Here is a 12,252-nt window from a genome sequence, read left to right as displayed (position 1 = left end):
TGTGCTTTAGTCTGGGGTATTAAGTGGGAGCCTGGACATGACTTCCCACCCCAAGGCCACACCGAGAGGTCGGTTGGCCCTTTAGTAAATCTGTGAACACCTGCTTTGTGGCCACTTCTGTACTTGTTTGTCCAGTTGTTATTGTCTTTGTTTTTGGTCTTGTCTGTGGAAAGTCTATGGGAGGGAATGTAATAACCTCTGGTGTGTATGTGAGTGTGAATGTTCAACTCAGTCTGGCAAGCCTGCCTAGTGTCTATGCAGGCATTGAAATAGTTCCCAATTGTAAGTCACAAAGCTGAGACCGCTATGGCTAAGCATCACCTAAGTTCCTTTGGGACACGGCCAGATGGGCATCTGACTGGTCTCCTCGTTAGAGGAGGCACCCCTACCCTTTGTCTGTCTTTGCGACACCACCTCACGAGAACATGGGGCTGGAACTGTGCAGAGAAGGAGACCTTACTGGTCTGGCTGAAATAAACTCATACTGAAGGGGAAAAAAACAAAAAAACAAAAAAACAAAACAAAACAAAAAGAATTCTGTGAAGTCTGATTTCGTTGAATCCTATTTCCTTTATCTATAAAATGGAGTTCTCAAGTTCTTCATATGTACCAGATACTGTGCCAAATTCCTTACGTTCTCACTTTAATTAATTAGAACTTCTGTGATCTAAGGCAAGTATAACTGTCCCCATTTTGTAGAGAGAAATAGACTCAGGAATACTGAGAAATTTGCTCACCATTTATAGGCAATAAATAGCAAATTTGGATCTGTTTTCTTTAGCCACATGCTATACCCTGCCTGCAGTAGTAGCTGTTGTGTAATGAATATTACAAGCTACTGATTTAAATGTTTTATATCATGGTATTCGAGTTGGCTCTGCTCTTTCCACGTAGTGCCAGGAATAGACTATTAGCTGCTGTTGCATTTTCTTTAGTTTTTAATGGAGATTATCTTTCAATTATTTGACCCATAATGCTGTTCTCATTTCCTCTCAAAAGTGCAGAGTCACATCTATCTAATATGGAACACAAGCTTGGAGTTTGTGGAAAAGTTTACAATATTCTTGGGATCACTGGAGAAATGCTCTGTGAATCACTAATTTTTATTACAAATCATATTGGATTTGCACTAAGAAAAGTTTCCCATTTAAATAGAACATAAATGTCACAGAGAGAGAGAATTAACTAAGAATCAAGTAAAAGTTACTATACCACTGATTTCTCTAATCATAATACAACTAGAATGATCTAAAAAATGAAAGGAGAGCAGAAGGATTCATGTTCCTAAATGAAGTGAAACTGGTATAGTGTTCTAGCCCCTCAGAATACAACATAGTAGAAGTAAAAGAAGTAAAAATTTTTGAATGAGAATAAGGATATAGATATATAAAAATGAAGACATGGCTCTCCTGCTCCCCCTGGGAGGAGAGCTCTCTCCCCAGGCCCCGAGCAGGGGGACAGACCACCAATGACCCCATAGGCAGGTTGCAGTAGCTGCTGTGCTAAGGGAAGGCACTGGGAAATGGGGAATGAGTGCTAGAACAGCCAACCTTTCATCACCATTTAAAACGTGTAAATGTGCATGCGGCACCTGGATGGTTTAGTTGGTCAAGTGTCCAACTTCAGCTCAGGTCATGATCTAGCCGTTCTCGAGTTTGAGTGAGCCCTGTGTCGGGTTCTGTCTGTGCTGACAGCTCAGCAGGCTGGAGCCTGCCTAAGATTCTGTCTCTCTTTCTCTCTGCTCCTCTTTCACTTGTGCTCTGTCTCTCTGTCTCTCTCTCAAAACTAAATAAACATTAAAAAGTTATAAATGTATGATAGTTCTGAAATTGTTGCTCTTAAGGAGACAAGTACTCATACAGGTAACAGGCCCTCCTAAAGAGAATCAGCAGATTATTTCAAGGCCAATGCAGGGTTAGACTCACTTAGAAATGAGAAGAACCAGAAGACCTGTGATTGCAGAATTGATGTTTTGCAACAAATTTACTTTTAGCTACTTTTTTTACCTATGTGCTTCATTTTTAAAAACTTGAACTAGATTCAGCTTTTTTTTTTCTCTTACCACAACATTAATGCATTCTTTTTGGAAAATACAAGTTATAACAAAAATATAAATCACAAAATGAAAATCACATAAAATATTAAAAATCACCTACACAGTGAGGATCAAAGTTAACATTTTGCTGTGTAGGGTTGTGGTGGCCCTGTATTCCTATATAAATGAAATAGTTACAAACATGCAATTATTCTGTAGATACTATTTTGTAGCCTGTTTTTTTAAAACTTAATTTTATTTAACTTATTATGAAGATTTTTTTCATGTCAGTACATGGTACAGTACTTGTAAAGGCTATTAGTCTTCCATTGTAAAGATGTAGAGAGACCTTCATTTATTCAGTCAGTTGTCTATCAGTGCCATTTAGGTTATTTTCACTTTTTTACTTTTGCAAACAATGCTGCAATAAAAATGCATGTACATATATGTTTGCACATGGCCATAATTACACACATAATTACATTAAATCCTAGAAGTGGAATTGCTTTTGTGTGTGTTTTGAAATTTTCTCTAGCTTACTCAACTTACACTCCGTCAACTACCCAAGAAGCTTTACCCACACCTCACCCCTCCAATACTGGTCAACCTCAGTATTTAATGTTTAAATCTTTGCCAATTAAATAGGTAAAATTTGTGTTTTGTTATTTTAATTTGGCCATTTTTGATTATTAGATAAAATATTTTCATAAATGGTACTATTTTGTCTGTTTGAATTATAGAATTGAAATAACTGTTACTTATAATCCTAAACACTGCATAAGTTATGCAATTCTGCATTTACTTTTTAATTAGAAATAGTACCCATTTCCATCTACCTTTAACTGGTCTGAATCTGTTTTTGTTCTTTTTTTTTGCTTTAAACATAAAACCGCAGTCCCAGTTTCATTTCTCATTTACCACTTCTCCACCTGAGTTGTCAGTTTTGCTTTAGACCTAAAGTGAGGGTAAGTGAGAGGGCATCTCATTAAATCACTGTCTTCGGGCAAGATTTGTATAGAGTTATCCTCTTTGCATACCTTATTTTAGTTTGTCATGTGAAAATAAATTCAAATTTAATATTGTTCAGTACGTGTTCTCATGTTTAAAATAATAATTTACACTTGAGAATCTTTTAAAAACAACAAAAGATTTTTTATTTGGGGATGCCAATGTGAACATTTCTTTAGGAAATGTGACAAAATTTAGGAATCAGTAGTATCAAATGGCACTTACATGCAATGACTTGTATACGGACTGTTCGTGCACCTTTTCCCTAAACATTGGAAAAGATCAAAGAAAGTGATTTGACTTATAATAATAATTATTATTATCTAACAAGCTCTTCTTGAGTGTTAGTACTTCATTCTTTTGTTCAAAAAATAAGTAGCTATGGGGATTGTAAGTTCCATGAAGAAACAAGTTCTATTTCTTGATATCCTACAGATTCTAATAGTGCTATGTATATATACATATATATAAAATGTATACATATACATATATATAAAATGATTGTGGAAATAGGCTCTTTGGCCAACCTTTTAATAGGGAATTGTGAGCCACTTATATTTTTATTGTAATTGTTGATACATTTACATATGCCATTTTATTTTGTATTTCCTATTTACTATATGTTTCCTTTGCTTTATTATCTTCTTTCTTGCACTCTCAAGTACTTTAGACTGAATATTAGCAACAAGATCCAACAGATACTCATCAGCTGCATTTGTACACCACAGGTGTATTGGTGTGTGTGTGTGTGTGTGTGTGTGTGTGTGTGTGTCTGAGAAATAGAGAGATGTTTTGTAAGGAAGCAACTGCTATATGCCTGTTTTCGAATCCATCAATTCTGCTAACAAATTTTGGGCTATCATAGTGCACTTCTTACAAAAGACACTTTGCATTAACAGTTTGATTTTTTAGTTATTGACTATTTCCAAGGAGCTCCTCAATCTGTGGCATAAAAGGAATCAACTTAAAGCATGGCCCCATGATGCAATGAGCAAATAACCCATCGGGTAAGGCCCAACACCCAGCACTAACCTTTCAATTCTGCTTTATGTTCTACACCTCAGCCAGTAGCTCTGCACAACTTATACTGTATCAAACTTACATGAAGTAAATTATATGCTCTTCTAGAATTTGCAGATTTAGAGATTTGCGATAGTTTTGCAATACAAAGTTCTTAAATATTTTCTATACCCTAGAAAGAAAAGAGCAAAGTTGTTTGTTGAAGACTTTGCCCAAGAAAATATTTTACAAATTAAAAAGTCTTTTTCTCACACATATTTTTGGTTGCATACTATTTTATTTGATCTATGAACATCACAAGAGTATTTATTTTTTCTGCTTTTTATATAATTAAAAGCAAATGGAAGAGTGCATTTATAAAGTATAAGTCACAAAGAATTCTAGGAGGGAGGACCATTTACATTTCATTTTGAACTAATTGCAATATGAAAATGAAATCTTTCTAATCAGAATTGATAGGAGATAGCAGATAAAAATGTTTTTTCTCATCAGTATTGATATCATGAAGTACTTGTAGATGAAGCCTAACTCTGAGTAGTATGGCAGTGATAGGAAACTAGCTAATTATTAGATCTTCTTAATTAGTAGATAAGAAAGTCACTGAATGATGTCAGGTTGATGATGATAACCTGTACTAGATCTGTAGAACATTATAAAAATACCATGAACATTGTATCATAAATTCTTTAAATGGGCCCCTGCCTAAGTTAACTATAATTCAGCTTAATCACATGTGGTCCTAGGTCCACCCTAATTAAAAAAATTTTTTTCACGTTTATTTTTGAGACAGAGATATAGAGTGTGAGTGGGGGAGGGCCAGAGAGAGAAGGAGACACTAAATCTGAAGCAGGCTCCAGGCTCTGAGCTGTCAGCACAGAGCCCGACGCAGGGCTCAGACTCAAGAACTGTGAGATTATGACCTGAGCCTTTGGCACATTGAATATTTAAGGGAGGTTTGTTTTGTTCTGTGTAATGTTGCAGGATGCAATTCCCATTTGGGAAATGTAAGTCTATGAAGGAACTGACAAAGACAACCAGAAGTGACAAGAGTAAGTCACAGGCCACTGGTACTGTTAATTTCCCCTGTCCACTTATATATAAGTTTGGTCATGATTGTTTACTCATAGACTTGATAAAAACAGAGGATGTTGACTCAAAGAAAAGAACTTAAAATAAGAACCGGCGTTTGTAACAGACAATCCATCCCATACCAATCTCTGTGGAAGACAAAATCCAATAACCATTTACAAATACTCTAATGGTTGGAATTATCCTCCGGCTCTTTCTCCAAATGACGCTTCTTTCTCTCCCGGTGCTGGTGGCCATCATTTTGCTAGCTGGCTATCCCAATGCCTCTTCTACAGGTAAATTTGTAATTCTTCTAATATTGCTTGTCTTTTGTGAATGAGCTGTGCAGGAAAACTGAGACCTCCCGTTCATGGTGGTACACACACCTAATGAGTCATTTCTCACTTTTGAGATTGCCAGGGGGAATAGAGAATGATTAGAGGAGCCAAGATGAATCATAGGAGAAGAGTTCTTTCACTCAGCTCACCATCGTACTGTCATTTCTGCATCTATTTAAAAATTAACTCGTGACCCCTGGTAATATTCCACCCTCAGACACGCACATAGGTTTCTTTAAGACCGTTATTCTCACTAGTGTTACTCTCGCTCAGAGGTGATTTTAGCTTGTTACTGTGGACAAATTATGGGCCTTCCAGAAAGATCAGGTTAGTGTTACTCTTTCAGTATGGCCTAAATGGAGTAAATGTGTGTTTGTGACTGTGTGAACCCTGAGTACTTCGATTTTAAAATTAATTACAAGTTATTTGATGACATACAAACTTTCTTGGAGAGCTCTTTTGTGGTGAGTTCAAGAAAAATTGCTTGAGAAATGTCTGGGTGATGACTATCCTTTTATATTTATTCTTGAAGACCTGGCGGTAGCTTTGGACCACTTTAAAAAATGACAACAAATAAGGTTAATTTGTAGTGATTTCCTCATTCTTATTCTTATTAAATTTTATTTTGTTTATGTAACTTTAGATGTAACTGGCCAGACATGGTTGTTAGGATGTCAAACTAATTTTCTAGAAATTCATGGCAATGTGCGTTGATTTGTTTTAACAGTGACATGAAATTACCACAAAGCAGCTCTCAGAATAATTTGAGACAAAAATCTTGATAAGCTATGTTTCTACTTGTATCTATATGTAATAAATTTGAATTAAAATGTAGAAATACCATGGTTTAAAAATCTGAAAAATGAGACCTGACCATATAATTTATAATAAACCTTTTAATGCTATTATGATGTGAATTATGTTTCATACCAGAGGAATTGGTATATGACATCACAACATATCGACTGAATCAGGTTTTGAACTTTTTACGATCAGAGTTATTCTATCTATAAACTTGTATCTGCTTTTCCTTCCATTATTAGAACACTATGAATATAAAATATGGAATACACTAAGATATTTGTAAGGCACAAAATTAGCGTATCTATTAGCATATCTACTTAAGGTATTAAAAAGTACAATATATTTTTCTTCAATGTTCTTTTACATATTCTCAGCAAAAACTGAAAAGATGAAACAGAAGTAAGACACATTCTTAATATTTGTTAAATAAGAGTGTTTGTCACTTGATACTGTAGTTTGGAAATTTTATTTATTTATTTTTAACTCTTAAAATTTTTTTTAAATGTTTTTATTTATTTTTGAGAGACAGAGAGACAGAGCATGAGCAGGGGATGGTCAGAGAGAGAGGGAGACACAGAATCCGAAGCAGGCTCCAGGCTCTGAGCTGTCAGCACAGAGCCCTAAGCAGGGCTCGAACACAGGAGCCAAGAGATCATGACCTGAACTGAAGTCAGATACTCAACCCTCAGCTGACTGAGCCACGCAGGTGCCCCTGTAATTTGGAAATTTTGAAGTAACATTCAGTAATTAATCATAGGAACCAATAGCTTTATATAATAACTTTTAACTCAATATTTTAAAAAGCTTATATCTATTAGTCTTATAATATTCTTGAGAATTCTATAGACATAGATATTACCAACTACCCTTAGGTGTGAAAGATTAAAATGATTTACTCAATGTCCCAACCTTAAGAATGAAGCTTAACCTAATAATGCAATTTTTCTCATTTCCTAACAAATACTTTACTTGATTGATTGATCTATTTTTTAAAAATAGCATTTCTCACGGACATTTGTCTGCCTGGTTATAATAGTGCTTTTGCTGATTTGTTTTTAGAAAGTGAATATCTTCTATCTTTTATATTTTGTTTTTGTTTAACTTTTGGAGACCTATTTAATTGTTTTAAATTCAGTTTTAAAGTTTTTCAAGAAACCTTGGTTCGTATGATTTATAGTCCTTTTTTTCTATATTTATGATAAAGTATTAAAAAGCTGTCATATCAATATTACTAATAATTGTGTTGACAGAAATTAATACAACATAAAAGAATACTTAAATAAGGAAATTACATTTTTATTTAATAAGGTTTAAGAGAAATTAATAAATTAACCAATTATTAAAACAAAAAACTATATTTTCAACTTCTAAATAGATTATGATATGTGCAATATTTGAGATTTCTCTTAATGTGAAAGATACATGTGACAAACTTGAATTATCTCATCTCTGAAAAGATTTTAAGCTTTCTCTGATTTTAAACCTAATATTTAGAAGTAAAATAGTAATTCATCTGAGTCAACATTGAGGGTCCAAACATAATCCACTTTCCCTTAAATCAAAAGATGTTTACAATAGTATGTTTTCTGTAGCAAAAGCCTTTTGTGGTTGCTGCTAATTACATGTTTTTCACTTCAAAGTCTTTAAAAGGAATATACATACAAGTTGACTTAATAAATATTTATTGGGTGAAAGAATTCAGGAAAGTCTCTGGGTTTGGAAACCTGTATATAAAATATCAGTAATATCTTTATTATATATTTTTCACTTCAGCTAAATACAGAGCATTCTGTCTTACTATATTACTGAATTAAGTCTTGAAATTATATACACCAAGCAAACGATACTATAGAGAATGTGTAGCACTAATATCTTATTTAAAATTCAGAATGATCCTATATTACTGAATCAGTCTTGAAATTATATACACCAAGCAAGTGATGCTATAGAGAATGCGTAGCTCGAACATTTTAATTAAAATACAAAATGATAATACACATGATGATGTAGCTAAGCATTTGATGACCTCCAATTATATTCGTAGTAACATTTTCATTTGATACTCAATAACTAGTAATTAAAAACATGTAATTAAAGCAAAGTCATATCCTAATTTATGAAGTCAATGAAAACAAAAGAGCATGGTAAAACCCTCTTCAAAAGAAGTTATAATGCCATTGTAATGAGATACATTTTTACCAATATATCTTATAAGGAAAATAAAGGTCAAGCTTTGCCCTGTGCTCTCTTGTTAAAATACTCTAGAGGACCAGGTGATTAAGGAAGTCCCAAATCATAAACACAATACAGAATGATTTTTATCCCCCTGATTTTTTTGCCAGTCCAAAGTTATTGTGAATGGCTTAAGGTGAAAAATAACATTGGAAGATTTTAAAGGTTAAGACCAGACTCTCATTTTGTTACTCAGTAATAATTAATTAAAGGGCATAGGTATATTTTTTGCTACCCACATTGTTGCCACATTTCTCACCAGATGAAAGTGGGCAGAATCCTTCAGATGTAGTCCAATTAAAGCCCAATATGAAGGGTGGTGTGGGTCAAGGTACCATGACTCTTGAGAGAGGAAAAGGCCTGAATGCACATTAACAATCATGAAGAAGGGAATTGATCCAAGCAGGAGCCTTTATGTCAGAGTTCAAGATCTATAGGAATCATATTTTGCCTGGAAACTTGATGGCAGTGACTTTTATAGTGACACAGATCTCTTCCTCCTTCTGGCAGAATCCTCTACATGAATGAAGTTGGAAAGAGCCTTAGGGAGGTGACTATCTGATGTCTCTGTGCTGCTCCCAAAGTCATAGTTCTTCAGGCAAGGGCACAAGCAGTGCAAGATGGCGCGGCGGATGTAGCTGTCAAAGATATAGTAAATGAAAGGGTTGATGCAGCTGTTGGCAAATGCCAAAGGCCCACTCACCTCCATGCCCAGCTGGAGAAAAGATGAGGAAAAGTAGACTTGTTGCTGCAATCCAGAGACAATGGCCAGCAGCTTGAAAGTATTGAAGGGCAGCCAGGAGAAGACAAAGGCTGCCACAACAATAAAGATGATTTTTATGGATTTCCTCAGCTTTTTGTTATGTTTTCCCGACTGTTGGTAATGGGCATACAGCTTCCTCATGATGCAACAGTAGCACGTCACAATGCTCACCAAAGGGACAAAGAAGGTAAAAATTAAGGCCACCAGGGCCCAAGTCAGTTTAATTGGAGTAGCTCTCCTCTCTGCACAGTATGGCTTATCATCAATCAGAGTGAGCTCCCTGGACAGAAGAGTAGGCAAACCCAAAAGGCAGGAGAGGAACCAGACACTGGCACAGACTCCATACGCACAGTCTCTCCTCCTGAATTTCCTGGATACAGCTGGGCACATGATGGCCAGGTAGCGGTCAACACTCATGCAGGTGAGCAAGAAGACGCTGCAGTGCATGTTGACTGAGATCATGTAGGAGCTGCCTTTGCACAGGAAAGAGCCTGTCCTCCACAGTCCTAAAGATGCTTCTTTATCCACCCAGAGAGGCAACGTGACCAGAAAAATGAAGTCAGACACAGCCAGGTTGGTGATAAAGATGTCGATCAGTCTTCGGCTGCCCCGTTTGAAGTGCAGTGCACTCACGAGGACTAGGTTCCCCAACACTCCAGCGAGGAACACAACTGTGTAAAAGATGGGAAGGAAGACAGATGTGTAAGCAGCATGCGAGTGGGTCTCTTTGATATCAGGATTTTGGCTGGTAGCATAGAAATATTCCACATAAAGTGCAGTTGCTTCTGGATCCATCACTAAAGATCAGCTGATTATGTTTCCTTACCTAGGAAGTTTTTTGTATAAATTTTAAAAATCTCAGGGCAGCTTCTTTTATATAGTGGCCGCCTCTTCCCCACCACTCCCACAACCCCACCCCTTAAAAGATCTTGGGACAAGTATAAAAACAAAGATTTAAAAAAACGCAGTTTCTACCAATCCTCAGAAAGAACACCACCCTGGTTGGTGTTTGGTGGTTGTCGTTGTGGTTTTCTTTATTTACATTTGCCCTGGAGATTGGGGTGCTTTTTGACTTCTGTCTTCAAGATATTCAGTTTGTTTATTTAAGTCCAAAAATTAGGAAATGAATTAATTTTTTCCCTTACCTACTTTAAAGACATCCTTTGCTTTTCTGAGACTGAAAATCTTTTTGATCTGGCTTTCTGTTTCACGTACCAGTAATATTTTCTTTTATAATTTTAAGGTGAATGATGATACATCTTTTATCCACATCATTGGTAAAAGTGAGGAAAATAGTCTTTCACTGCAGAAAGAGTAAACTGAAAATTTCCCAAATTGTACCAGTCTACAGCTACAGCAAGCATAATAATTCTAATTAGGGTATGAGATTCTTTTCCATTATTTGGCTCTTTAAGTTTATACATAATTAATCCTGTTTCATTCAATACATATTTTAAAATCCTCAAGAGACTGGGACCATGTCTTGTGCTGTTATTATTTTTAGAAATTTTCCACTGTCATTAGCACAGCACTTTGCATGTGAAAGGTGCTTTGGAAGTGTTAGTTTACTTGAATTATTCAGGACTACCCTTGGTTTTATGATCTAGTATAATCAGCAGATTATGTATTCATTGTGATTCAACTGCAGGCATTGTTGTTATTTATGTAACTTATAAACTGTTTTTTAAGTTTATTTTGAGAGAGAGATAGAAATAGAGTACATGAGCAGTAGAGAGAGAGGGAGAGAGAAAATCCCAAGCAGGCTCCACAGTCAGCAAAGAGCTCTATGTGGGGCTCCAACCCATGAACCCTGGGATTGACATGAGCTGAAATCAAGAGTGGGCTGCTCAACTGACTGAGTCTTTCAGGTGCCCTACACTCTTATCTGCTTTGTATTTCAACTAGCAACGTTCCCTTTTGTTAGAATAAACATACTTGATTAGGAGATTTTCTCTCTATTTTCAAATAACTACCCTTCATCAGAATCTGGGTCCCATCCAATCCTCTCTTGTTCACACCTCACTACTGCAGCAGTGATTTTTTAGCTTTTGAGCTATGGCTTTTCTTTAAGTACCTCTAAGTACCAGTGAACTTCACTTTAAAGATTATTGACCTAGCAAAGAGACAGACCTCTAGTAAGTGACAGTATAATGGAGTTGCCAGTACAAAGACTATAAAAGATTTGGGGTTCATTCAAAGCATTTGAGAAACAGTCTAACATCAGACGGGTCCTATCGTATTTTTCTCTCATTTGTTCCTTTTTATATTAGGAACACTATAGTGAACTATAAATCCTGAAATTGACTCCATTTACTTCACTTCTTTACTGGCCAAAGTAGTGCAAGGCTCTTTCCTTCTTTCTTTCCCTCCATCTGGTTTCATCGCCAAAGTTACAGTTCCAGGCTGATATTACTGTTGCATGGAAAAATGCATGCCTATGAATTAAAACACCATTGTTGAACATTTGAAGTCATTCCCACTGAATTTTTATTTTTCCCATAATTAATATACTGAAAAGAATGATCTTCCCTGCTGTACCCCTTTCCTGTCTTCTTCCTGACGTGTTCTAATGTGACCTCAGTCTCAGGCATGGGTGTCTAGGTCAGGAAAGGGTGAGGGCTCCTCTGATCTGGGCCAGCCCCAGGAGATCACTCAGAAGTTGATTTATGACTTGGCTTTGCCTTTCTCTGTGTCCTAACATCTCTGGGTTGTTCATAGGGGCCATATATTTACCTAAGTATAGACTGCAGATGAGAAAAACTAATTAATGCTTTGACATTTCTGGGATAGAAATCTTCCCCACTGAGTAAGCCTTAAATATTTAATGTCATCATTCATTTTGTCAAATAGTTTGAAGTAGGACAATATTTACTTGACAAGGATTGATGGGATAAACATAGAATATTTAAACACTATATATATATATATATATATATATATATATATATATACACATCTGTATTTTTCTTGTCTCAAGAATTCCA

At 35.7% G+C, this 12,252-nt stretch overlaps 1 protein-coding gene across 1 annotated transcript; it reads right to left on the bottom strand.

Annotated features, from left to right (window-relative positions):
- Positions 1–8,898: 8,898 nt before the first annotated feature.
- GPR15 (G protein-coupled receptor 15) lies at positions 8,899–10,094 on the bottom strand. The gene has a single exon (XM_029939176.1). The coding sequence runs from the start codon at positions 10,061–10,063 to the stop codon at positions 8,981–8,983; it is 1,083 nt and encodes a 360-aa protein (XP_029795036.1). The 5' UTR covers positions 10,064–10,094; the 3' UTR covers positions 8,899–8,980.
- Positions 10,095–12,252: the final 2,158 nt, after the last annotated feature.

The sequence above is a fragment of the Suricata suricatta genome, chromosome 5 (assembly GCF_006229205.1).
Source record: "Suricata suricatta isolate VVHF042 chromosome 5, meerkat_22Aug2017_6uvM2_HiC, whole genome shotgun sequence".
Classification (NCBI taxonomy): Eukaryota; Metazoa; Chordata; class Mammalia; order Carnivora; family Herpestidae; genus Suricata; species Suricata suricatta.
This window is presented reverse-complemented; position numbering and strand designations above follow the sequence as displayed.